We start from the raw sequence: 26,944 nt of genomic DNA on the forward strand, positions 1-26,944 counted from the left end.
TATTACCCTAGTGACACGATTCCGTATGTTCTATGCCCATTATGACTAGGGATCAAGCCATCTACCGTCTAACAACGAGGGTGTCGAGGTCCTCACGCTCCTTGTTCTCCTTCTCGATCTCGCGGATGATGGGGCTCAGGTACTCGACGTCCTAGAAAGTAAAATTAGCATCTATGGTGCTCTATTTAACACGCAAGTGCTTTCTGAACGTATCTCGAGACCGGAGAGAAGTGATGAACCCGATACAACTCGGTTGACAAATCCGCGTCACGGGATTGGCCAATACGTTATGCGGGGGATTGACGAGGTCGGAGCAAGTATAAAAATGCGAAATCGACTCACCTCCTCGGGCTTGGTCTGCTCGTGAGCGGGAAGCAGGGTGTGGGAAACGGAGCACTGTGTTGACGAGGCAAATTAGCGTTGATGTCGTGGAGCGACCTGGACGGAGACGCACCTGGAAAGCTCTGCGGATACGGAAGACGCGGTCGTAGGCCTCCTTGGGAGGAAGACGCTTAAGGGCCGTCTGAACAACGTCGCTCTCCTCGGGAATCAGGTCATCGAATCTGAGAATAATCAGCTTGACTGCTTGCGTAGACAGTTCATGGAGCAACATGTGTCTCAGATAAGCGACCAGAGAGTAATCATGCACAACCTGACATTCATATAGCAGCGGTAGGTGTTCAAGAACGTCGCTGTCGCATAACTTGCTCATCTGGCGCTCATCCTGGGATGGTTGGAGGCGGGGGTTGGCTACCTCAATCCGAGTCTCCTGTAGCCGGCGGCGTCGGTGTACCACTGGGCAAGTGGCATCATCCAGCGCTTGAGCCATGGGCGCTTGACAATGTAGTTGGTGAGAGAAGGAGCGGACATGGTGACTAATCCCAGATGGATGTGGATGGGAATCCAATTGAGGGCGTGGTGTGGGAGGGAAGATCGCGAGAGATCAGTCAAGCTGCAAAGAGTGACCCGACGTTGGAGATTGTGCAAAACGGAGGTCCGGCCGGGACGACTTTCTCCCAAAAACATCCGATTTTGAAGCCTGAGGCATCAATATGGCTTTGAGGATTCCGATCTATGTCATGTGATTCTTGTGCCTCAGGCCGCGGACCTGGCGCTTGGGACCGGAATGGATTCAGTAACTAGTCACTCCACATGACCGCCGAAAGAGGTACGTTGGATTGATCTTGTCCACAATCATCCGCGCCGCCCCGGTTCTCGCCTTGTATTCCGATCTTCTCATTGATCAGACTTCCTATCCTTTACATATTCAGACTGTATCGCTTGCCGGTTGGGTATGGGGCTCATCGACCGTTGAATTACATTTTTGCTCCTACACTGGAGCTGTGTCACTGCTACCGGCCCCGCCCCGTCTGTACCTCCGAACAGAACAAAATTCCAAGCATATCAGAGCATCGCCAAAATCTGCTCAATCACGTCCATTCCTTCAATCATCTACGCCAGTCTGTGTCTCCACTGCTACCGCTTCACTTGTCGAACTATTCACGTCGACCTGGTTAGAATAGGGTTTGCTGGGTTCCGGAGCGAGCACCGACATGCTCGGTTCCGGGAGCCCTCGTTGATAGCAAAGACGGACAGAGAAAGCTGCTAGGGAAGCTGACCGGAGCGATGTTTTCCGACGGTCACGGCAAGTCAGGAGCCGCTAGCAGCTCTGAAAAGCGGCAGGTATCGCACTCGGACAACCCTGCGTCATCCGACATTCATATTGTCCCTGAAGCTCCGTCCAGCTCCAAGTTCGTCACAAATCTTGAAATATGGTCCACAAAGATACCGGATTACTACATTGCGCCATTCTGCGGCGCCAGCGCAGGTGTGGCCTCTGGGATTGTCACATGCCCCCTTGATGTGATCAAGACGAAGCTGCAGGCGCAAGGCGGATTTCTCCGACGAGGCGCCCGAGTTGTTGAGGCGAAAACCCTCTACCGTGGTATGCTAGGTACTGGGCGGATCATATGGCGGCAAGATGGGATTCGGGGTCTATATCAAGGATTGGGTCCCATGCTCTTAGGATATCTGCCTACCTGGGCCGTTTATTTGGCTGTCTATGACCGATCTCGAGAATACTTCTACGAAACCACAGGTAAGTACCGCTGTGTTTTCCTTTCTCTGAAGGTAGGATGTCAGACTAATAATCCCCGTCACATTAACAGATAGCTGGTGGCTTTCCAGAGGCTATGCATCAATAACAGCCGGTGCTTGCTCTACTATAGTCACCAATCCCATCTGGGTCATCAAAACGCGGCTTATGTCACAAAGCCTCAAGTCCAACAGTGAGGGCTATACGGCTCCATGGCAGTACTCAAGCACTTGGGATGCTGCCCGCAAAATGTATAGGACCGAAGGGATTAGGTCATTTTATTCTGGACTGACCCCCGCGCTGCTCGGATTAACGCACGTCGCCATTCAATTCCCGCTATACGAATACTTGAAGATGGCCTTTACGGGGTACGGGATAGGGGAGCATCCTGATAACGGTGGCTCCCACTGGATTGGCATATCTTGTGCGACATTCTTAAGCAAAATTTGTGCCAGCACGATAACCTACCCGCATGAAGTGCTACGGACAAGACTTCAGACACAGCAAAGGACATCTCCAGCACCTTCTCCCGAGGAGATCACATTTCGTGGCGGACTAGATCACCCACAGGACCGCGGTCGGCCTCCAGGAGCGGCCTCATCAGACGGCATGCCCAACCGCCCGCGGTATACAGGCATTTTCCGTACATGTCAGACCATTCTGAGGGAGGAAGGCTGGCGTGCATTCTACTCCGGCATCGGGGTGAATCTATTCCGGGCTGTACCGGCTGCCATGACCACAATGCTTACTTACGAGTATCTTCGTAAGCTGATCGGTCACTTGCAACATGAGGGAGAGATGAAGCTGCGTATGGCAGAGGCAGAGGCAGAAGATAGAGAAAGAGCCTTGCTGCTGCAGGACGAGTAAATAAGCAGCGAATGGTGCATGCTAGACGTGTCTCTCGTCTTTTCCTGTTTCGGTTCAGCAACGCAATTTTACCCTCCCTAGAGGTGACTTGCTCACTTTCTATTCTTACTAGGTGGCTAGTTGAGTTTGAATATGTACTCATCCATCTCCAGCTTTGACCGTACTATATTTGGTACCCTGGAACAGTGGACGATTACTCTCGGCTGTCCCACGCTCTGCTCAGGCCAGCCAAAGGTCTAAGAGCAAGGGTCATGGCTGCGACATTTGCGGGGCTCATGAACTCACTGATACATGGTCGTCATGTTCTGCAGTATATGTATCTTACAAGCGGTCTCTGTTGTCACATTGTTTTCTTGTTCTCCTTGACGATTCCATTGCATTATCTGCATCTTTGTACATACAGCCATACAGCATTATTCAAATCATATCGACTTTCCCAAACCGTCGAAAATATCACCAACAAGCTGAATGGTCCAAGCTGTTCTATCGGATTCCTTCTAGGTAATACTGAATATTGAGCAATGTGTTCCAATACACAGTAGGTCGCCCTCAAATACTAAACCAAGTCAACCTAACGACTAAGATGATTTCTCTTCGGTGTTTTGGACTCGTATCAGATCGACATACCGCCAGATGATGTCATCTAGCATCACGTGATTAAATAAGCGACAGATTATCATTTTCTCAATTTTCGAGCATTTCCCCCCTCTATCTCAAGAACAACAATATTGCCTGGTAATAGCGAAAAATTCGTGCAATGCCTGCCTTTGATGAAGGGTATGGTGACATTACTTATTATCCTCATGAGCTGCTATTTTAGACCAACTTGAGGCCGTCATTGCAGATATCAATCTGTTGTATGTTGTCCTTGCAATGAGGGCCGACTTCCCAGGTTATCCTCAAATTCCGTTGATATGATGAACATTCAAATGAAATGGTAGATCCAGATTACAATACTCTCTGGATATGACTATTCACATACACTGAAAATTCTGATCATGGACTTTGTGTGATGGACTTGACATACGCATCTGTGGAGGGATTACAGCAGAAACTTATTTTCTCAATTATGAGCGCCTTTTTTTTTCCCCCCCCTTTTACTCTTTTTGACTCAATATATTCGATGCCTCTACTATCGTACAAATCTAACGCAAGACTACCTCGGCCCCTTTCGCCGCTCTGCATCTCTGCTCTCTTCTAATGCCTCTTGTACCCATGACTGGTCAGACTTTTCCACGGAGAACTTCTGCGCCCTTGTAGTCGCGGTGGCCGGGGACGATTGTGCCTCGCGGCGAGCGGAATTGATGGAACTGATGCAGTAGGAGCATAGAATCACTGCCATGGTAAAGGCAGCTATCGGAGCATTTAGAGACTATTGGAGCATGTTGTTACTTTAGGGCAATCGGTAAAGAATGCCACCGGTGAGATAGAGCTATGTGACACGAAGTGTGTATGATAGCACTGGAAGGATATTCAATAAATCGTACTTACCCCTGTTGTTCTCCCCAAGGGTTTCCCCGTTCCTCCCTTTTGAGTCATGGTAAGGTGACTTCGATTCGTCCTGGCTGCCTTTGTTCAATAATGTCTTAAAAGGTATCTGCTTGGTGGTGTGGAAGGTCGGCGGATATCGGCGTAATGTTTTCCCTGAGGATTTTTATCAGATGGAGGGCGGCAAGATAAGCAATAAATTACGTACACTCGTACCACAATTACAGGCTCCAGGTGGCTGCAGATTACCAATCACAGTATCGTGGGGGTAATCAATCAGTTCGCCGTCCAGCTTCTTTGCCGTGCTAGAATCGCTAGAACACCATTAAAGAAAACAGTACCACCGCAATTTGGATCAGTGGACCACTGTAAGTAGGCAGCCGGCCTAATTCGATGTTCAATATCAATCAATTAGGTCTTGGGGTCGGCATTTTAATACCTATTTGGGTTAAAAAAAATCGATGGTGAATCCCTCCGAACGTCATAGTGTAATTATCTCCGAGGCCGGACATAGCGGAGGCGACGGTGTTGCTGGATCGGGTTTAGCACATGGAGAGCACAGGCGAGCCCCCGAAGAATAATTAATCAATCTTTCGTCGACATCACAACCTCGGGTACATCATCATACTCTATCAGCATACTCTTTTTGCCTCATCATCAATCCAACCGCTCATCATCTGATCGCTAGCTATACAGAAATCGCAAACACATACCTTCAGCAACCATGTTCCGCCGTTTGGCTACTGTCGCCCCTCGCTCAGTCGGCACTGTCGTGTCGCCTCGCATTACACCGGCCATTTCCGGCATCCAGGTTCAACCCATCAACAGGGCATCTCCTGCTCCTCAGAGGAGAAGTTATCACGAGAAAGATAAGTAGACCGATGGATTTGGGATGTTTCGTCCAGACCAGTCGAATGCTGACCTTCCTTGCACTGCTAGATCATTACAACAACCCACGCAACGGTATGTTTGCAATCTTGATATGCTGCTTTCTTTTCCTTTCTTCCCTCGAAGCGTCGATAGGAGACAGATGAATCGACAACTGTGGACTTTCTCTTTCTCAAAAATCACTCCTGTCAAGACCACGCAGCTCTTATCGAATGAAGGTGGATCCTACAATAGGAGGATCCTATTCGCCTAAATATCTCTTACGCGAGCTTTAAGTGGTTCTGTTACGCCTGGGAGGGCACCCTTATCAGACCTCGATCCTTCCAAAGTGAATCAGTCACTATACAACGCCCCTACGAGAAGACTGCTATGACCATGATCAGCTCTCATCTGTCTCCTATGCGCTCGAGGAGGGTCTCAAGTTTCAACATTCTTCAAGCTCTTGTCTCAAAATTGTACATGCTTCTGCAGGAACTGACATATTTTTTAGTTGGTTCACTACCAAAGGATGCCCCTGATGTTGGCCTCGGTCTGGTCGGTGCACCTGCTTGCGGTGACGTGATGAAGCTCCAGATCCGGGTCGACAAGGACACCAGCAAGATTACCGACGTCAAGTTTAAGACTTTCGGCTGTGGTAGCGCGATCGCCAGCTCTAGCTACCTGACCGAGTTGGTGCGAGGAATGACGCTTGACGAGGCCTCTAAGATCCGGAACACCGACATTGCCAAGGAACTCTGCCTGCCGCCCGTCAAGTTACATTGCTCCATGCTGGCCGAAGACGCCATCAAGTCTGCCATCAACGACTACTACACCAAGAACCCCAAGGCCGCTAAGACTGATCTTTCTGGCACTGGGGCTTCCATTCCCAATGTGGAAAAGGCCGACGGTCCGACCGCCAGTCTGTGATCTGCTTGAGCATGAAAAGTAGCATAATATATTCATAAAACACTATTACGGCGATACCGGGTTTATTTGTTCGATTGACTGGCGTACCGAGACTGCTCCTCAGACTGCAGACTGCTTGGATCATTAAAGCATCATCGTTTCACTGAATTCAACCGATGGTTTGAATTTATCTATGTATAGTTTTGTTTTCTCAATTTTCCCCCCATGTTTTACGTTCTGTGCCGTAAACTTGGCATGATCATGAATATCTTTTGAGTCATAGGTTCATCAATAAGAATGTGCACCTCTGTGTGATACGATTCCAGAGGCCCCATCACATATCTTTTGTGTCGACGCTACCTCGAGTTGCAGTAAGGTTGTGTGCGAACTTGGCCTCCGCCTACCCTGGGGACCCCGGTAAGTAAGGTATTACCCTTGGTCTGAGGGCTCTAAATTATGAGGTATCAGATTGAAGTAAACAGATATTCGATCTATCTATAAATGAAAGATGTCTAGACTTACAAAAAAAATCTTTATACATGTAGAGAAAACAAAAGAGAAAAAAAGAACGCCGACGCTGATGCACAGACAGACCGAACCCATCGGAGCGGTCCCGTCTAAATGATTCTAAGGAGTGAAAGAAGAGTGTACAGGGTTACAAGCACGTCGAACTGAGGAAAGTCGAACGGTATGAAGACGAGCTAGCCGCTCTTCTATCCGGTCAACCCGAGCCGACTTTTCAGAGACAGCAGAGTCTCGTAGACGGATAGTTTCAGTTCAACCCGGAGATAGCCCGTCCAGGCCCAGAGGAACCGCAAGAAGTTGAGCGGGCGGAGGATGCCGCCGGTCTCGTTGATGTTCTCCATCTTCTCTTCGAAGACGGTGCGAGTGGCGTAGCGGGCCAGGATGAGGAATGTGCGTAGGGGACCCTGTCGGGTATGTAGATTCTCGTCCAGACTGCGGGCTGAAGGTGGAAAGCATGCGATATTAGCCGGGATTCCGAGAATAAAATAAAAAGAGCATAGAGAGCGCGCATAACTTACTCAAATCGTTCGTCTTTAGAATCAAGAGGATGATCCTGGGTACCTGGCCCAGCAACTCAACAAGCTGTTGAAGCATGCCCTCCCCGAGTGCACCGGAGATGTTCTCCTTTTCGGCAGCCGTGCGTGAAGAAACGACATCCTTCTTGGCTAGCACGGTGTAATCTCTTCCGGTGATTGCGCTCGCGAACAGGGGGAACTGCTCGTCCGTAATACCTGCGACCTTGCGCGCATACTCGCGCATGCGGCCTTCATCCGCCTCAATGACCGCCAGCCAGAGCTTAGCATAATTACGACGTAGGTCGCGTGGAATGTCGCGGTACAGGCCGTGGTCGTAGAGTATGATATCGAAGTTGTGGCGGCGTCGGTTGGGGTTCTTGCGAATCGCAATATTGCCGCCATGGGGGTCGCAGTGTAACGGGGCATTGTCTCCGAAGATCATCTCGTTGAAGATATGCGCGAATGCGGCGGAGACTTCGTCGCGGTCAATATGGTTGGTGTCCAAATATTCGAGATCATCCGGACGATGGCCTGAGAGGAACTCCATAACCAGGATTCGCTTCTGAGCCCACATGACTGACTTGGGTGTTAGCAAGGTCACTTGACTTCTGTTTCACAATTACAATCGACGACCAACCTTTCGGAATGACTAACGGAGCATCCGAGTGCTTTTTGAAGTACTCACTAGCCCTCCTGGCATTTTCTGCCTCCATGCGGAAATCCAATTCTTGAGGTAGCGAGGAATCCATTTCCTTCGAGAGCCACTCTAGATCATATTCTGGGAAGAATCGTTTCAGCATCGAGAAAGTAAACCGTGTCAATGCCAAGTCCAGGGGCACCCATTCGGCCAACGCAGGATGCTGCACTTTAACAGCAACCTTCTGACCAGTCTCCTTCAGCGTACCAATGTGGACCTGGGCAAGAGATGCGGCGCCAATGGGCAATGGCTCGAAACTCGAGAACAGTTCATCGATGCGATGGCCCGTGTCGGCGACGAACATTTCCTCGACGGATTCGACCGACGAGACGGGGCACTTGTCTTGAAGGGGGATGAAAGTCGTCGTCCATTCCAACGGAAGGAGATAGCCCATGCTACTGAGATGCTGGCCCAACTTTATAAAGATAGACCCATTCTTCTCGAGAACACGCAGGGTTCGTTCTGCGCAACGCTTGTGACATGCTCGGATAGACTCTTGTCGTTCTTCTGGTGTCGAAGTCTCTTGCTTGAGGGTGACTCGGTAGCTAGAAGAGCCCATGTAAGTGACACGCCAATAGTCGAAAATGCAAGAAGTACTGGACTTACTCGTTGATACAGACAGCCAAAGTTCCCACAACCCGGCCTGTGCGCTGCGCCGCGCGATATAGATGTTGTGCATCATCTGATAAGGTCACCGCTGCAGCGCCGACGACACCAGCGATGATTGCATACTTTAAGATCCTCCTCTGCGACCGCTGTGAACCTGAATGCTGAGACTCTGTCTCCTCCGGCAAGCTAGGTGATTTCGTAGAATAGAACCGCGAAGTTGGACATGTGCGGAATGACGGTCGTGCCTGTGAATGATGCCGAAATATCCCTTTTATCGAACTTCGAGCGATGGCCGTAGACCGAAAAGAAGACGGAGATGAATGATTGCACTTCGACAATTGGCTCAAGAAGGCCCCATTCGACTTGTATCTGAACACTGCCACAGGGTCAAAACCCGATGCCCGCAACGGGGTGCGGAGCGCCGCTCTCATACCGAACGCAATCAGCACCGTGAACGGGACGACCACAGATCATGCGTAACCTCGAATCTCAAAATGGCACTCCGTTTGTACAGACTCATTTCATGATTGTCTAGAATACAAATTCTTTCAGGAGTCGTAGGTGGCGGTTGTCGCCGCCGTTCGGGATTTTTCTCGCCCGGTGTCGGCCCGAAGCATGTTACACGTGATCTAAAAGTACAGATATAAAGGATTAAACATATCTGCTATTAGATCAAATCTTGGTCCAAAAAATTTCAGAGAATAAGCATACCTTTCTCAATCTATGATCCAGCATTCGTAGTGACCTGGCGATCTTGTACAGAAATGGCCCCCAGCACATCAGAAGGCACATGGTATGACATTGCAGTAAGACAACCACACGATCTAAAACATCGTGTCAACAGATATCCAATATATTGACCCCAAAGGAGCGAAATGCCATTTTTATATTATCTAACAGTCAAACGAGTAGCCCCTTTCAAAATACTATACATGAAGATGCGCCAAGGAAGACATGACAACTCAATGTTAGCTCTTTGCAGACCAGGTAGAACACGAAGAATCTTCAGGGACGCCCATATGATGCAATGCATTTGGATGAAAGGCTGTGGAAATCTACAGGCTCTCAATTGAGAGCTAAAATGCCTAAGCGGTGTCGAAGTAAAGAGGACGGAGGTAGAAGAAGGAAAAGCGAGTGCAGAATATGCCAAAGTCACCATTCACCATCAGCATGTGTTTGACGCCGGCGTCGCGGGAGGATGGAGGGTCGACGTGACAGTGAACTCTGCGACCTGCTATCTTCTTCAGGAAGAAGGTCAATGTGCGACAATCTATTGCTGGACATGCCACGCGATAGCCGACTTCTGGAAGCGCTTGAGGCGTTGGAGCCTTTGCTTGCACCTACGGCAAGAGCGGGACTCGCACCATCTCTACTAGCAGGCCGCAGCGAAAGCGCTGACCCACTGAGAGCATTGCGCGGGTGTCTTTGGACCTCTCGCCCATCGAAGTAGCTTTTTGACTGATTCGAACGATTCATCGAAGGAGTACTCGGAGCAGATTGGTTTGACAAAAGACCAGGTGGTGTGGTAGCAGTACTTCCTCTCCTCACACCTGGTCTGCGCTTCCCTAATCCATAGGATTCGCTTCTCTCATTAGACTGAATGAGTTTTCCAGCCATGTCCCGAACAAGGATGGCCGGATCATGCTCCAGTTCTCTGATTGCTTCAAGGAGGCCATACTCTGCCAGAAGACCACCTTGGTCTTCGCTGGCCTCACAAATACTGGATATGATTCGCAAAAGGTTCAAGCGAACGGCAGCTTTGTTATGATGCAGTTTTTGCCTGATCCGGACAAACATATCTTCCCGAGCGAATGTCAACGCGATGGGAGGGCTCAGCCTAAGGAGCTTCTGAAGCGGTTCAAGGAGATTCTCAAAAGCATTAGCCTTCGAGACTGTTAGGCATCTGATAATGGACTCTGTGAATGATGGCTGATCAGGGTGGTAACTGAGCAAGTGCTCCTCAACCTTCGCCGTCTCTTCCTGTAGCCTACGAAGATTATTAGTTCAAGCCACGTCTGCCGAAAGGTGCAATGAGCTTACCAGGTAAAGATGGCATCCAAGGCAGTCACCTGCCAATAAGGGTCGGAAAGCAGGGATATATAGAAAGGCAATCCTCTATTGCGCCATAGCTCACGACGTCCGACTTTCCCGGAATGTGCCATGTCGCAAAGGATTGGCAAAGCGAATTCCTTTAAAGGTCGTTCAGTCTTAACAATCTTTTGGAGCAGCGGCACGATACCGTTCAATGCAGCGTCCTCTTGTCGGGACTTATTTAGACGACACATATTGTAGATAGTGTTCAAGATCTGGTTGGAGACTTCTCGGAAGTGTGGCCGTTTGATGGTTGACCTCAAAAGGTCAGTCAGCACGTCAATGGCGTTGGAGTTCTGCAGAGAGTCAAGCGTAGTCGACAGCATGGATAAGTTCTTAATAAACTTCAACATCGTTATTTGATGAGCAGGAGTCATACGCCTCAATTCCTTCAGCACCCCTAGGAATTGGAGTCAGAAAATGCATGATCTCTCGAGACAAGTATCCAAACTTACTGTGCAAAACAGTTCGTTCGGCAACCATCTCCTTGACATGATTTTCAGCCTGAGAGAAAACGAAGAAGATGCTGGCAATGCGCCCCTCGACTATTTCGGCCAGTTCTCCACCTTCGTCCAATACTCGGCTCAATACGAGAGAGAGAGGGTCTAGGACCGAACTGCGAGACAGAATTCGGCAGAAATCATTCTTTGGCGTGGATCCCTTGCCAGTGTCAGATGTTAACTGCATAAAATTTGTGATGGATGGGACTTACTTGCAGCTCAAAGACGCTCCAGATTCCATTGACGCCTATGAGGACAAGATCTCGTTCATCCTCATAATCGTCTTCCAAAAATTCAACAAGAACATTCAACCCTCCTGCACTGACAAACATCTGAAGAGTCAGGGTCGAAGTTTGATACATCTGCTGTACAAAGGCAGCTGCCTCCAGTCGAATCTCGCGCGGGTACTTCTTCGAAGCGAATTCATTAATAATTGGAATTCCACCAACAAAACACAAATTCTCTTGAATCTCGTAATCCTCATAGATGATTGCATTCACAATCTTCAGGAGACACGAGACGACGTCGCGTCGGCGGCACGTATCAAGAATCTCAAGTATGGGTAGCATGCCGTGGGCGCTCATAATGATATTTTTCGTTTCCGGAAGATCACAGAATATCGTCAATAGCTGCTCTGAGATTTCCTCAAGTACATCTTCATCTTGGGAAGTCTTCAGCGAGCTCACTAGCCCTTCAACTTGACCACGGAGCCGAGCATACTTATCGCGCGCAATGTTGGCTTCCAAGTCCATTTCATCGAGCCCTTCCTCTAACTGGGCGAATGGATCATCTTCGTCGTCTTGGTCTCCGAGCCAAGAATTGGTTGAGTGTCGTGAATTGAGCATCATCAAGGTGCTTCTATCTGAGCTACCATCGCTGTCTGGCTTGTCTAGGGCGACCTCCTCAGCACCCAAGATATCAGAGAAGTCTTCGTCTGTCTCGTTCTCGGCAAATCTGTGAATTTCTACCGCTGATCTATGACGCTTGGTTGAAAGCTGTCTCCGCAGCTGGTTTTCTTGCTCGTCATCCTGAGAGGGTGCGTGATATCGGACTATCTCCTTTGATGGCGAAAGGTCTGCTAAACTCGCGGGATATACATCTTCATCCGTCTCCTGAAACAGGTCAGACAAACTGTCGTTAACATTCGGATGAATATTGGCCTTCATGCTTACTTTCACAATGTTAAGTTTTCGGCCCAGAACGTCTTCGTCAGTTATTATGAGATCAGAATAATCCTCCACTGAATTCTCTTTGTAAAATGAGGCTGGACGAGCCTGTCTCGAAGGTGGAACAGGATTTTGCGTCAGAATTGGGACGTTATGTGCGAAATGAGTAGATCTTTTTGGCGCCTGCTGGAGCGGCGAATTTTGGGCTAACCCATCGTTCGCGGCGGTTTGCTTGAATGGGAAAGGTCGGATAGTCTGCAGAGGATCCGACTCTCCGCAGTGCAGAGTTGTCCGAAACGAGTCGTTGAAGTCTTCAAAACTATCCTCGGATCTGATCACTGTTCCATCGAGTGAGGCAAATGCCTTGAGCTTTTCAGACGAAAGCATTCCTCCGAAATTATCATGCGGTCGAAGGTGTGGCAGCTGCAGCGCACTAGGTGAAATGGCAGTAGCAAAGTCATCGTCCCAATTGTCTTCGGCAGTTGAGTTCGCCAGCAGGGATTGGTCTTTGGCACTGCTGGCAACGGGAGCTGGGAGAGCGTCTTTGGTGGGGGTGTTTCGAGATGGTGGCTGATTCCGACGAAGGGGACTTGGACTCTGATGATCGTGTCTGAAGGGCTTCCGCAAAGTTCCCGCACCAGGAGATCGCAGAGCCTCATTCCATTCTTGGACGCTTCTGACCGCTTCTTCATACTCTGTAGACTTCTTAGGCACCACTGAGTCCGATCTACGAGCATTCACAATCCAAGGGTGTTTCAGGAGCTTTCTTGCAGAGACACGAAGATTAGGATCTTTCTGGAAGCATTGCATCAGGAAGTCCTTGACAGCCTAGTATCGTCATTAGAAAGGGGGCCTAATCGACAAGGGATAAAGGACTTACCGGAGAGGCGCCTTGTGGAAGAGGAGGATGGTCATCATTGACAATACGGAACAGCGCCGGCATAGGCTGAAGATTGTAGTAGGGAGGTTTTCCTTCAAGCAATTCAATGACCGTACAGCCGAGACTCCAGATATCTGAGGCTGTAGTTGCGCCTGAAAGTTCAATCACCTCGGGAGCCATCCAGTACGGCGTACCGACGACGCTCGATTCGCTCAGTCCAGTAGTACGGCTGGCGACACCGAAGTCTGCAAGTTTGACGAGTCCCTCCTTTGTCGTGAGAATGTTTGCGCCTTTTATATCTCTATGAATGACACCCTGCTCGTGCAGATATAAAAGCCCGTGGAGAACTTGTGACATGTATAGCCCGACCAAATTTTCGGGAAAGCGACCGAAGTTCTTGGAGATGGAGTGCAAGGAGCCATTCTCACAATACCTACATTTGTTAGCACCTTTGATTTTATGTCAGTTGATGGGCAAAGAGGCTTACTCCAGGATAATGTTTAAAGTTTCAGCAGACTTGACGAAACCATGGTACTTGACGATGTTAGGATGCTGCGGCCATTCAGTCAGCTCCGTGGAACGGTTGCATCTGGCGGCTGGGTCTCACATCTAGGTTCTTCAAAAGGTCGATTTCCAACTACAGCAGCGTATACTGTCAGTAATGCATTCCTCACAACAAACCGTTGGATTCATATGTCATACCATTATGACTCGTAATTCGCTCTTCGGGAGATCGGCCAACTTGATCTGCTTCACAGCAACAGTCTCCCCTGTGTTCCAGTTTAACGCCCTATAGACTGAACCGAATGCGCCTCTACCCAAGCAGTCACCCAATTGCTTCAATGTGCCTGTGTTAGCGTGTCAAGGACTGGGTACACATAACGGAGCCATATACGTACATAATCTTTAAGCTCGGCGACATCTTTCGCAGATGACTTCACCACTCTGCCCTCGCCAGTTTTTTCCTCTCGTTTCGAGGGGCTGGATCCGAATTTGGCGACTCGCGATTTGGCTGGAGTTCCAGGAGTCCTCGAGGATGGAGGGGGCCCCTCATTCCCCTCACTAGATCTAGAGACCATTGCCGGAGAATTCAAATGTCGGCACCCTCTTTGTACTGAGTCGCTAGTCTCTGCGGTTGTCTCGGACCGAGTGGTCTCAGGTGGAAAATGATCGATAAAGAAAGGGCAGGAGCCAGGGGTTGGTCGGATCAATCATGTCAGCACGGTCTGCCATGGGAAGAAGACAGTTGTTAGTAAAGTAATATACCTGGTATTGGAAGAAGTATGTCAGAAACAAACCCCTCGTCATCAAAATGGCATGATGAGAGTTTAGAAACATACAGGAGGGCTTCTTGCTCTCACAGTCATCGACATGCGCTGAGCACACACGCGTTCCTACACATGCACATCAGAGGCCTGCTTCTGAACTGCTAAATGTGTCTCCTCATTAGTTGATCTTATCGCAGAAGAAATCATAAGCTGATGATGGACTAAGAAAGTCATACTTACTGCTGTGTCCGCTGTTGCAGAAAAAGTAAAAAGCAATGTTTTGAACTTTTGCCTTCTCCACAAGGGTCAGCTCCCATCCGAGCCATGACGCAGCGACCGGCTCCTTCAGTATCTCCGATCAGCCTTATCACAGCCGATCTTACGAGAGGTACGATCTTGACAATTCAACGACATCACTCGGAATTTTGCTCAAGCTAACCATCTTTACAAGTGATGGACTAATTTCCCTTATCGTTTGCACTGTCTTTCCTTGCCCAAAACGCCTTCAGCATGAAGTATTCGCTCTTGCTGGACTCGATGATTGACTGGCTTATCTACATGACACTAATATTTCAAAATGCTGCTGTAAAAGAGGGCATCTCAAATCATTATGCTTCTAACGGCCCCGATATATTTCCTGCGTTTCTGCGCGCTTCGCGCAAGAGACGGTGAACGTCTGATACAAGGTACAGGCTTCCTGCAATTACCAAGGGGCAGCCGCCAGCCTCGGTACAAGCCCAATTGATGGCAGCAAGAATGTCCTCGCCAAATTTCCGCACATCCTCGACACCTGGAATTGATTGAATACAGAGAGCCAACTCTTCTGGATCAGCTGCTTTCACCCATGGCATTCCATCAACAGGGCCGAATGCCGTGATAGCGACCTTATCGCCAGCTTTGATTATCGAATGGAAGAGCGCGGTCACATTCTTCCCGCGCGACGCTGCAATGACCCAAGTGACACTACCCTGAGGACGCAAGTTTTTGTCCACGTACTCTCCGAGAACCTCAGCCGACTGGCTATTGTGCGCACCATCGAGCAAGATAGGCTCTTTGCGGGCGGTGAGAGGACTCAGCGAAATCTTTTGCAAACGTCCTGGCCACTCTACTTTTGAGAGGGAAGGTAGAAGTGTGTCCACTTCGAGCTCTGGATGAACCTTCGATAGGGCAAGCCGAAGCGCCGACACCGCACAGGACATATTAGCCCGTTGATGACGCTGTAGATCAAGCTCCTTGAAGATACGGCCCAGGGATGGTGACTGGGAGCATATCGTATCAGGATGTGCGTAGACAGCATCGATCTTCAACTCGTTAACACGATCCTCAAGGGTTCTAATCACTTCGGGAGCGTTGGTGCCGTCAACCACACATGGAACACCAGGCTTTAATATCCCAGCCTTCTCGCGGGTGATTTGTTCTAGAGTATCTCCCAGGAAGGCCTGATGATCCAGCCCTATTTTCGCAATGACCGACACCAATACATCGCTCAGCACATTCGTAGCATCCAAGCGGCCACCCATTCCCACCTCGACCACCCCAACCTCGACGTGTTCATGATTGAAGATCTCAAAAGCCGTCGCAGTGAGCAGCTCAAACTCACTTGCCCCTATTCCCAGTGACTGGTCCCTTAATCTGACTCTCTCCTCAATCTGGCGAAAAAGAGACTCCTGCACAACGCTCTCACCTATGGTGATGCAGTCCCATCGATCGATTAGATGAGGAGAGGTGAAGCGACCACAACGTACACCACCCGCAGTCAACATGTGCGACAAATAGGCACTAATGGAGCCTTTGCCATTAGTTCCAGCTATGTGGATGGCCTTCCATGACAGAGGAGTCTGTTGGAGGAGACTAGATATGCGACTAAGACCGAGCTCAATCATTCCTCCGATCGTGTGACGTCTGAACTTTTATCAGAAGCAATCCTCATGATCAGGAACGACTCCGGGGCGATTAGGCACTCATGGAGTCAATCAGAGCCAGCTCAGGTCCAAGAATTATAAAATATTGAAAAAAGCAATGAATATGAAATTACTTAAACTTTGTGCAGGTCTTTACGACTTTCCGAGCAATTTCGGCTGACTTACCGGAGGTCGGTTGACATTTGGCAGCCGGGCAACAAGGGTTTGATGCCTGAGCCCTGAGGCACCAGAGATCTTTTCCGAAGAGGGGCCTTAACCGCTGAACTTCCCTACGGAAAATTCCGCTGCTGTATCGTATCTCTCTAAGCTGTAAGGTAGGTACTCCGTACTGCATTGTACGCACAGTTCTGTGGTTTTCTCAGCGCCACATCCCAGCCTCCTTTCGTCCCACAGTCGCAGCCTCAGGCGCAAATCTCTTTGCCTCCGCTTCCTTCTGGAGCAAAACTGAAACTTGCCGCTTTCTCCATTAATTAGTCCATTACGGAGCACCTAACCTTTACTCCGTACCTACTCTGTACTCTGTTCCTGTCTGTACACGGACAGACCGTCATCACTCTTGCGCCCCCGCAAACGTCGCGCTTTTTTGCTTTCTGAATTATTCGCGTCATCTTCGGCGTGGCTTTCTTTAGTGCAGTTTTGATGGGGTTTACCTGAGGTTTATCTGTTAAATCCGCGTACACTTTCCAGTCATGGGTATACCGTGAGTTTGACCTAGTATTCTGATTTTCAGCGCGCTCTGGGCCTGTAGCCTGCCGGCGCATGGGACAGCCACCCGTACTGATGTGCGCGCGCAGAATGTACCGCGAGCCCTCTCCTGAGGCCAGCAAGAACAAACCCATTAAAGATCCTTCTGCCGTTGCGCGTTCTGCAATCCGTCGCCAGGCCACTATTCGCCGCCCTTCGCGTTACAGTAGTTCCACCTTACGAGGCGCATCGTTACGTTCCCCCTTTCCTCGTGAGATCGCAGACGAGATTGAGCGCGAGGCGCATGGATCACAGCGTCACATACGTTCTCCCGTCCCGAATACTACCTCCGGTGAAGATCCGTTCGATTTGAGTTCCATGATCAGCGATGCCAACAGGCGCGAGGCTGGTCAACGCTTGCTGCACGAAGCGCTTCGCCATGGACGTCCCGGCCAGCGATTGAGGATTCTGCGCAATACCTCTATCTCCGATTCGTATCGCCGCCCTTCACCCGGGGGTGACTCTGGCCACCGACAAAGCTCGGAGCATCCTGCTTTTACGCCAAGTTTTGCGCCTGCTATTGCATATCACAGAAGAATATCTCCTCCACCGCAGACGCGCCCAAGCCTTACATCTTTCCCCCCGGACGGCTTTGAGGTCGTTGGAACGACCGTGCCCTTGCTACGGCGAGTTGGCCAGCGGTCTGTCAATGAGGCCAATGGGACTATGCATCGTGATATGACTGTTGATGGTCTCGGCGATCGTCAACGCAGCATGAGTCCAGATGACGACACTTCGAATGACGCGTGGGAAACCCTTTTGACTACAATTACGCCTGATGACAATCTTCCTAGCGCCAACTCTTCCTTTGCTTCAGCGTCGGCGTCCGGGCTGAATGCGTCAGCGAGCACGGTGTCCAGAAACCCAGAAAGCTCTTCTCAGACACTTCCTAGCTCCCTCGATTCAAGTACAGCAACGGTGCGGATGGTGCTCGATCCGTACCCAGAATATATCAATCCGTGTGACTACCCTAGTTCCACGGATTCTGATTCCGCATCGGAAGGAGATTTTAATCAGCTCTCTTTGTGGCGGCGCTACCATCGCCGAATGCACCAAATGGGTACTTCCAGACGCTCAGATGACGTGCACTCAACAATGAGTAGCCATCCTCCCATTCCTACAATCTCATTCGCCTTTTCCAACTCTTCTACCGACCCAGAACTCCAGCAGATGCAAGCGATATTGGATCGACTTGCTCGCAGGGAGATCATACCTGATGACTGGTGGGCAGCAGCCGGACTGTCTCCCGCCATTGGCCACAGACTTGGCGCAAACAACGGTTCCAATGACACCGAAAACACGAATGCATCGGCTAGACCGTCATGAAGATGCTTATCTGATCTTTTTCTTGTAATATGTTGATTGCTGTTTCTTGGTAATCGATCAGAGGCAATTGCTCGGGGTGTTCCCGGTCTCAGCGGGAAGGATGGTCATGATCGGCGTTCCACGGTTTCCCAAGTTGGTTTGTTTTCAATAGCTCGAGTAAGCGGAGCCTCTTTTGCTTTGGGTATTGCTTGAGAGAACTCATATATAGTGTCAGGTTATCTGTACACATATGCCCACTTGTTGCTGGCTAGCTGTTTAGGAACAGTGATTTACTAATCAAAGCCGAGTTTCTTCTAAATCGGTGACGATACTCCGAAATCAAGCTGGGACCTGAAAAGGCGTCCACTGCATTGCTAGTTCTCCCCATGTTCTTTGAAGTTTAAGACCGCTGGTTTGGCAGACTTGAAGCTCGGGGAATTCGAATACCGATCAGTAGTCATACGGCGCAACCCTGAATAGAAATTCAATCAGGAAAACAACTCTATTTAGTCTTCCATATCTCTGTAGGCAACTCAGCCTGATAAAAGTGATTTAGGGAAAGATGCTTAATGCGATGGTGTCGGCTACAAAGCCATCAACGGAGTCCTCTTCTGTGTGACGTAGCTGGGGTTCCGGTGCTGCGAAGAAAGAACCCCACTCCAATGACCGAGCCCCGCCGATTGCGTTTATTTATTTCAATCATGAGCTTCCAGGCCCGTGATCTCAAGCATCGTCGTTCCCTAAGCTGCGATAACTGTTATCTTGACGTATCAATTTGATGTCCTGTTAGAATTTACCATTGAAGCGCCTCTTGAGAGCAATCTGCCTTGTCAATCCTATATACTGTCGACTGCATTTTCCGATACCCGAGATAGAGGGAGCTTTCACTTATTCATCTTTCCCTTTCTGGCTTTCTGTTGAACTTCTCTCTGTTGAGCTCAGGTTTGCATCTAATTTGCTTCGATTCTCGCCCTTTCTCAGCATGGAGGAGCAAGTAGACAGGCTAGTGGATAAAGTATGGAGTGAGTTTGCTCAATTGCATTTTGATGTTTGGTAGCGCATACGTCTCCAATGTCATATGCCAAACATTAATAAGCTCTGCAGCATGTAACTGACTACCTATGTCGCAGAGAAGTTCCATTCTTTACCAGAAAATGCTCGCTTGATGATTGCTATCAGTGGCATCCCAGGTTCTGGGAAAACAGGACTCGCCACCATTATGGCCAATCGTATCAACCAGCTCTACTCAAAACAACATGCAAATCAGCCGCCCATAGCGGCTGACATCCCTATGGATGGCTATCATTTCACACGAGCACAACTGGCTCAAATGCCAGACCCAGACTACGCTGCTGCGCGACGTGGTGCGGCTTTCACCTTTGACGGCGAGAAGTTTCTGAGACTAGTGCAGGCATTGAGGGAGCCGATAACATCAGAGACGCATGAATTGTACGCTCCGAGCTTTGATCATGCGGTCAAGGACCCGGTTGATGACGATATAACCATTGCTCCAACGAGCAGGATACTATTCTTTGAGGGCAACTACCTCAGTTTGAACAAGGAACCATGGAGCTCAGCGGCAAAGCTCATGGATGAGCTATGGTTCGTTGAGGTTGATTTTGAGACTGCCCGGAAGAGGCTGGTTCGGCGGCATGTTCAAGCGGGGATCGCAAAGGATGAAGCTGAGGCGGACAAACGGGCGATGGAGAACGATCTCGTCAACGGGCAGGAGATTGTGGATAACAGAATGGATGTTCAAGAGGTTATTACCAGTTACTATGATACCCGATGGGATAGGTGATTGCCCCATCATTCTCGACGGACATGTGTCTTCCTTTTGGCGTTTGGACCATACACAATCACCACCTGATGACTCTTTATGGCCTTTGGGACCCTGTTTATTTGCATTATGACTTACGTGCTGGCAACCATAGACTACTTTCATTGAGCCTGTCTTTCCAAGGAACATGAAGGCAACTACTCCGTAGCGCTCACCACTCTAGACACTGAATTTACATGAGTAAGACATGTAGGCAAGGCGACTTTTCTCCCACTGTAAGGGAAATTCGGTTTACAGACTCATATTACATAAGCTTAACTCCCCCGGATGCTCCACCAATCGTGTCCCTGTCCTCTAACCACATCGAGGCTGTTTATATCCCCAAGCGGCTTAGTGCCGTATGGTAAGATTGGTCTTGGGCAACAAAGTTGCTCAGGGACAATAGATCGGCAGGGTCATAACTGTATTGGGGCACAAGGCGCTTTGCGAAAGTCGTTTGCCCCCTAAGATTCCCGCTTTGCTTCTCCAACTGATGATGATTCTGCTTTGAGATCTTTGTCCAATCTACTGATCGTTGTCTGTCACTCTCTACGCAGGCATTCATTTGATACACAATACTCGACCTACGCTCTTTTCAATAGAATCATCCAGTCGCTCTTTGTTTACACATTACTGTCACTCCTTCATTTCAGCATCTTTGCTTCTACGACTCGTCGCCCCTGATCGAATACGCGTATTAATACCATTTCCCCGAGGTCTCGACGCTCCACCATTAAAATGTTCTTCTCGAAGTCTGCTTTCGTTCTCTCATTTCTGGCACTGGGCAACATTGTCGCTGCTGCGCAGCCACCTGCCTGCCTTCTCTCGGTTGTAGGGTACGCTTCTCGACGTCGATTCCTGAAATGTGATATGCGCAAAGGGAGCATTAGCTGATACCTCCAACAATAGAGCTGAGAAGAATCCCGCCGACCTCAAGGCCGTGTGTATTACGAATGGCGATGATGTGCAGAAAAACATCGCGGACACTTGTGGTGATAGTGAGCAAGCAGCCCTGAAGTGGTTCGCTGATACCTGCGACGCTGCAGGCTACAACGTTGGTATGTTCTCCGGGGCACCTCGTCAAAATTCAGAAGGATGAATCGGCCTCATCATTAACCATACATTCTTAAGTTATCAAATCCCCCACGACCTCTGGATCCTCTGCCACCGGTACTTCCACTAAGGGCTCGACATCGACCAACACCGGTTTCATCACTGCTACTGCAACTGGCTCTTCTAGCTCTGGAAGCAGCAAATCCGGAACTTCTAGCTCCAGCGCTGCGTCCGCTAGCCAGACCGTCTCAGCTGGCTCGTCTGATCGACAGGTTTCGGCAGCAGCCTTTGCGGCTGTCGTCTTCTTCGGCTTTGCTGCGTCCTTGTAAAGTTGTGATCTACAAGAGTTGTTCATTTGATCGACGATTGCACTGCGACATTTGTGAATTGTTCTCTTTCATGCTTCATTTTTGTTCTGTCCATCTAGTTCGAGTCATGGATTGACTTTGACCTGTCTCATAGAAGAGCACACATATCTGTACAAACAGAGATTGTTTCTTGTCTTTCGTAAAACCCATTTCGCATGATCTGATACTTCGATGAAGTCTCGTCGGAAAGGAGTCTTGTTGCGTGGTATCAATAAGGGAGCCTCACAAATAAACGAACTCCCACCTGCCTCTGGAATCACGTGACTGCGCTTCTGCGCGTTCTCGGACCACCGTAGTTCTGACAAATCTAAGGTAGGCTTGATTACAAAGGATGCAGTATCTGCAAGGGATTCCATTTAGTCCAAACACGAAAATTCGCGTCAATACTCACGAGGGTACGCGTTCGCCCGGGCGACATATCAAATACCTCTGCCCCTCCGACTTCTTTTTCCTCTCATGTCTCCCTTCAGTCCCTTTGCTCAACATCTTCTCTTTACTGACGACTCCTTCATTCTTTTTTTCATCCTTTAGATTCATCAGTTAGCATTTGAGTACCTTCCTCAACCCTTGATATAACATTATACCCCGTTGCACCTTTGTCTCAACCTCGAGTCCTCTAATATCAGTCACAATGTTTGTCTACAAGAGAGGTAAGAATTGGATAATCCAGATCTATATTCTTTCTATACTCTAGTTCGCAACAAGAAGCCTTCCACTTTTCTTGAATAACTGGCTTCTTGCCACTGGGCATCGGACTCTGGCTGACTTGCGAAATCTTTAGACGGACGCAAGGAACGCGTACAGTTCGACAAGATCACTGCTCGTGTATCAAGACTGTGCTATGGCCTTGATCCAGAACACGTCGATGCTGCTGCTATCACGCAGAAGGTCATCTCTGGTGTCTACCAGGGTGTCACCACTGTTGAGCTGGATAACTTGGTATGGCTTAAAATCATTCAAATGATGGAAGACAGCTGCTTATTCTTCGTTCATTTCACAGGCTGCCGAGACTGCTGCATACATGACCGTCACTCACCCTGATTATGCCATCCTCGCTGCCCGTATAGCCGTTTCCAACCTCCACAAGCAAACCAAGAAGCAGTTCTCGCTGGTCATCTCGGACCTCTACCACTATGTCAACCCCAAGAACAAGAAACCGGCACCAATGATCTCGAAAGAGACATATGAAATTGTCATGAAACATGCTGATGAGCTCAACTCTGCTATTGTATACGATCGTGACTTCAACTACAACTTTTTCGGCTTCAAGACACTCGAGCGGTCCTACTTGCTGCGAATCAACGGAAAGGTTGCTGAGCGTCCCCAGCACTTGTTGATGCGTGTTGCCGTCGGTATTCACGGTAATGATATCGAAAAGGCCATTGAGACCTACCATCTCATGTCCCAGAAATACTTCACTCATGCTTCTCCTACTCTGTTCAATGCTGGTACTCCCCAACCGCAGCTGGCTTCTTGCTTCCTTGTCGATATGAAGGAGGATAGCATCGAAGGTATCTACGACACACTGAAGACTTGTGCTATGATCTCGAAGACCGCCGGTGGTATCGGTCTTAACGTTCACCGCATCCGTGCTACAGGCTCCTACATTGGTGGCACCAACGGTTCTTCCAATGGTATTGTTCCCATGCTTCGTGTGTTCAACAACACTGCCAGATATGTCGACCAAGGAGGAAATAAGCGCCCTGGCGCTTTTGCCATTTACCTGGAGCCTTGGCACGCCGATGTCTTTGAATTCTTGGATCTTCGCAAGAACCACGGTAAGGAGGAAGTCAGAGCCCGTGATCTGTTCTATGCTCTGTGGACTCCTGATCTGTTCATGAAGCGAGTTGAGTCCAACGGTGACTGGACTCTGTTCTGCCCCAATGAAGCCCCCGGCCTGGCAGATGTCTATGGCGACGAGTTTGATGCTCTTTATGAACAGTGAGTTTGTGCCGTAGCCACTAGTCTTCTAATTATGTGCTGATTGTGAAATAGATACGAGAAGGAAGGTCGTGGCCGTAAGACCATCAAGGCTCAAAAGCTTTGGTACGCTATTCTTGAGGCTCAGACCGAGACTGGCAACCCCTTTATGCTTTACAAGGATGCCTGCAACAAGAAGAGCAACCAGAAGAATCTGGGTACTATTCGCAGCTCCAACCTTTGCACGGAGATCATTGAGTACAGTGCTCCTGACGAAGTTGCTGTCTGCAACCTGGCTTCTCTCGCCCTTCCTACCTTCGTCGACGCGGCGCGTGGAGAGTATGACTTCGGCAAGCTGCACGAGGTTGTGCAGGTCTTGGTTCGCAACTTGAACAAGATCATTGACATCAACTATTACCCTGTTCCCGAGGCCAAGAAGAGCAACATGCGGCATCGCCCCATTGCTCTTGGTGTCAATGGTCTGGCCGATGCCTTCCTTGCCCTGCGTCTGCCGTTCGACTCTGCCGAGGCCAGACAGCTGAACATCCAGATCTTTGAGACCATCTATCACGGTGCTTTGACTGCTTCGTGTGAGCTGGCCAAGGAGTTTGGCCCTTATGAAACCTACGAGGGCTCCCCCGTCTCTCAAGGTATTCTTCAGTATGACATGTGGGACAGAACGCCCACGGACCTCTGGGACTGGGATGCTCTGAAGGCGAAGATCGCTCAGAGCGGTGTGCGCAACAGTTTGTTGGTGGCACCGATGCCCACTGCAAGCACCAGCCAGATTCTGGGCTTCAACGAATGTTTCGAGCCCTACACCTCGAACATCTACTCTCGCCGTGTGCTTGCTGGAGAGTTCCAGGTCGTCAACCCCTGGCTTCTTAAGGATCTTGTCGACCTTGGTCTCTGGTCGGACAACATGAAGAACCGTATCATCGCGGACGGTGGTTCCGTTCAGAACATTCCCAATATTCCCGCCGACATCAAGGCTCTCTACAAGACCGTGTGGGAACTCTCTCAGCGTACCATCCTGCAAATGGCCGCCGACCGTGGTGCGTTCATTGACCAGTCTCAGTCTCTCAACGTTCACCTGAAGGAGCCTACCATGGGCAAGCTCACCAGCATGCACTTTGCTGGGTGGAAGATGGGTCTGAAGACTGGCATGTACTACCTGCGTACCATGGCTGCCTCCGCTCCCATTCAGTTTACTGTTGATCAGGAGCAACTCAAGGTCGCCGACACCAACGTTGCTCGGGCCAACCCTACCTATAAGAAGAGAGCCACTGGGTCCGTCTCCACCACATACTCGGCTGTTCCTCGTACATCGAGCGCTCCGCTCAATGGTCACAGCGACAACAGCAGCCCTCGGGCTCTTGCCACCGATGTTACCGCAGACGGTGAAACTGTGGTGAACGGCTCCCAGGAGGAAGATGATGAGCGGGAGAGCGGCGAGCGGGAGAACGACATTTACTCTCAAAAGGTCCTCCAATGCAGCATTGAGAACAAGGAGGCTTGTCTGATGTGCCAGGGTTAGTCGGGCTGGTTTATGGTAATTGATTGCAGGCGCTTGAGGCGCTTTTATTTGGTACAGTTTCTGATGTATTTATATTATGAGCTTGATGGTCTTTTCTTATGTTTGCTTTTCTCTGGCAATACTGGCAACTTTTCATGTTACTTTTCATATGCTGTTTTGTCTGGAGGAATAAGGGTTCCCTTGTACTTAGATCCTGACTGGTTATGTTTCTGATGCAGTATGTCGTCGTGATTCGTCTTTGATGAATAGGAATGAGTTTCTTTGATTCTACGACACACTCTTTTCAGTCTCAATTAGTGGAGTGGGTCAGCGACGATGGGATCCTTGAAATATGAAGTTCTGCATCCAATCGTGCAATAGCCACTGAGGATACTTGATCTTAGGAGTATCCTCTGACGAAGACGACACATACAAATCCCGACAGTGATGATGTTCCATGTTCCCCTCATCAAAGAGAAAGGGAAAACAAAGAACCAAATCTCCACATCTGTCCATCCTCTCTTATCCTTGAAAAGAGAAAACTCTTCGCCCTGTGGATCTGTCCGTCTGTGCAATTGTTATGCCTAGAGCCTTGACCTCCAGACCGTTGATGGAAGATAAATCTAGACGGTCTAGCGTCAAGTCTGGACACTCGTCCCTGCAGCTCTTAATTAAATCGACCGAGATTCAACTCTTATGAGATCCATTAGCATTATTAACCATCAGAAATACTACTACCTGTCGACAGTTCCCGGTCAATGCCCGACAGTCCCGCCAGATGTTTGGATAGTTCATTGGACAGTTGGCAACGCCGAGGGAATTTGTGCAGAGTTCTGTTGTCAAGTCATGACTCTAGATCATGAATGCCAGGGCACCAGTCGAAAAGATGTAGTAAGCATGACGAGAAGTCTGCCAAGTTTGAACCCGTTCAGCGGTTGCATCCGCAAATCATGATGGTTGCTCTTGGTGGTTGTCTCAGTTGTCAGTGGCTGCCGGTGTTGGACTGGTGTGCCTGGGTGGCGTGCACAGTGTCTGGCGCAACGACCACCCAAGAACACATGTCAGACAGTCAGAGGGTGGCCCCATACGAGTTGTCGCCTTCGAACTGGCATATCCCTGATCCCTGATGGTGGATTGAGACATCTTCTTTTGAAAGATCGACTCTGATTGTACGGATGATTAGTCTCTTGCCCCGTCCAACCTCAGGCAAGTTACAGATTTTATTCATTATTCCAGAACACAAAGACGTCAAACACAGCCTCTCTTGTTTCATTATTGTGGAAAATGAGTGTGGCTGAGGCTGAGGCACATCCAGATTCAGGCACCAAAGGTCTCTGTTAGCGGAAAAAAGAGGCGACAAACAAAAGAAATTACTCGCTTCAATCAGCGAATCATAAATTGTACTGCCACCACTCCTAGCTTTATTAGGCTTAGAGTTAAAGAGAGTTAGCACCAAGCAGGGGGTGCCTCACCGGCGCTGTCCCCTTGAGCCAATCAGCCAGCCCGTCTCAATTTCCGACGCCTCCGATTCAGGTACCCGCTCAGCCTGAATTTTTTGTCCCCAATCACACGTCATTCTGGCATCGTATTGGTGAGCGTTGACAGATCAGAAACTATCCGGTCGATGCGTTGGTCGGCAGACTCAGGTACCATCGGTGCGCTGACTATCTTGCTGATGTCCCAAGGTTGCAAGCTCTCCCCATATGACCAAAACCAGAGCAAACCCATTGCTGGGAAACGGCCCGACCCCAAGAATGCTGGCAACCATTTCATGGTCATACCAACCAGTACCTCTCCAACCACTTACCAAAAGATACAACAGT

The 26,944-nt window shown here is 49.4% G+C and overlaps 9 protein-coding genes across 9 annotated transcripts; 6 read left to right on the plus strand and 3 right to left on the minus strand.

Annotated features, from left to right (window-relative positions):
* Positions 1-61: 61 nt before the first annotated feature.
* On the minus strand, positions 62-870 carry CDV56_104510 (ubiquinol--cytochrome-c reductase subunit 7; the record flags this gene model as incomplete). The annotated part of the gene is made up of 4 exons (XM_026758129.1): positions 62-151; positions 343-396; positions 455-563; positions 755-870. The coding sequence occupies 4 exons, from the start codon at positions 868-870 to the stop codon at positions 62-64; spliced, it is 369 nt and encodes a 122-aa protein (XP_026613853.1).
* A 756-nt stretch (positions 871-1,626) lies between these two features.
* Positions 1,627-2,962, plus strand: CDV56_104646 (putative mitochondrial carrier protein; the record flags this gene model as incomplete). The annotated part of the gene is made up of 2 exons (XM_026758265.1): positions 1,627-2,098; positions 2,169-2,962. The coding sequence occupies 2 exons, from the start codon at positions 1,627-1,629 to the stop codon at positions 2,960-2,962; spliced, it is 1,266 nt and encodes a 421-aa protein (XP_026613854.1).
* Positions 2,963-5,174: 2,212 nt separating this feature from the next.
* Positions 5,175-6,244, plus strand: ISU1 (putative iron-sulfur cofactor synthesis protein (Isu1); the record flags this gene model as incomplete). Its single annotated transcript, XM_026758561.1, has 3 exons — positions 5,175-5,261; positions 5,356-5,413; positions 5,829-6,244. The coding sequence occupies 3 exons, from the start codon at positions 5,175-5,177 to the stop codon at positions 6,242-6,244; spliced, it is 561 nt and encodes a 186-aa protein (XP_026613855.1).
* A 692-nt stretch (positions 6,245-6,936) lies between these two features.
* CDV56_105079 (uncharacterized protein) lies at positions 6,937-14,285 on the minus strand (the record flags this gene model as incomplete). The annotated part of the gene is made up of 13 exons (XM_026758698.1): positions 6,937-7,187; positions 7,267-7,839; positions 7,901-8,505; positions 8,567-8,715; positions 9,914-10,556; positions 10,610-11,060; positions 11,116-11,320; positions 11,373-13,154; positions 13,207-13,639; positions 13,694-13,758; positions 13,814-13,843; positions 13,909-14,043; positions 14,106-14,285. The coding sequence occupies 13 exons, from the start codon at positions 14,283-14,285 to the stop codon at positions 6,937-6,939; spliced, it is 5,502 nt and encodes a 1,833-aa protein (XP_026613856.1).
* Positions 14,286-15,082: 797 nt separating this feature from the next.
* CDV56_105713 (dihydrofolate synthase) lies at positions 15,083-16,357 on the minus strand (the record flags this gene model as incomplete). Its single annotated transcript, XM_026759332.1, has 1 exon — positions 15,083-16,357. The coding sequence occupies one exon, from the start codon at positions 16,355-16,357 to the stop codon at positions 15,083-15,085; it is 1,275 nt and encodes a 424-aa protein (XP_026613857.1).
* Positions 16,358-17,155: 798 nt separating this feature from the next.
* Positions 17,156-18,466, plus strand: CDV56_105858 (uncharacterized protein; the record flags this gene model as incomplete). Its single annotated transcript, XM_026759477.1, has 1 exon — positions 17,156-18,466. One exon carries the CDS (start codon positions 17,156-17,158, stop codon positions 18,464-18,466), a length of 1,311 nt encoding a protein of 436 aa, XP_026613858.1.
* A 961-nt stretch (positions 18,467-19,427) lies between these two features.
* Positions 19,428-20,246, plus strand: CDV56_106017 (kinase-related protein; the record flags this gene model as incomplete). The annotated part of the gene is made up of 2 exons (XM_026759636.1): positions 19,428-19,467; positions 19,576-20,246. The coding sequence occupies 2 exons, from the start codon at positions 19,428-19,430 to the stop codon at positions 20,244-20,246; spliced, it is 711 nt and encodes a 236-aa protein (XP_026613859.1).
* Positions 20,247-21,002: 756 nt separating this feature from the next.
* Positions 21,003-21,646, plus strand: CDV56_106116 (putative GPI anchored cell wall protein; the record flags this gene model as incomplete). Its single annotated transcript, XM_026759735.1, has 3 exons — positions 21,003-21,100; positions 21,174-21,322; positions 21,396-21,646. 3 exons carry the CDS (start codon positions 21,003-21,005, stop codon positions 21,644-21,646), a joined length of 498 nt encoding a protein of 165 aa, XP_026613860.1.
* Positions 21,647-22,316: 670 nt separating this feature from the next.
* RNR1 (ribonucleotide-diphosphate reductase subunit RNR1) lies at positions 22,317-25,142 on the plus strand (the record flags this gene model as incomplete). The annotated part of the gene is made up of 4 exons (XM_026759829.1): positions 22,317-22,335; positions 22,467-22,624; positions 22,686-23,626; positions 23,681-25,142. The coding sequence occupies 4 exons, from the start codon at positions 22,317-22,319 to the stop codon at positions 25,140-25,142; spliced, it is 2,580 nt and encodes an 859-aa protein (XP_026613861.1).
* Positions 25,143-26,944: the final 1,802 nt, after the last annotated feature.

Source organism: Aspergillus thermomutatus, assembly GCF_002237265.1.
Source record: "Aspergillus thermomutatus strain HMR AF 39 chromosome Unknown NODE_113, whole genome shotgun sequence".
NCBI lineage: Eukaryota > Fungi > Ascomycota > Eurotiomycetes > Eurotiales > Aspergillaceae > Aspergillus > Aspergillus thermomutatus.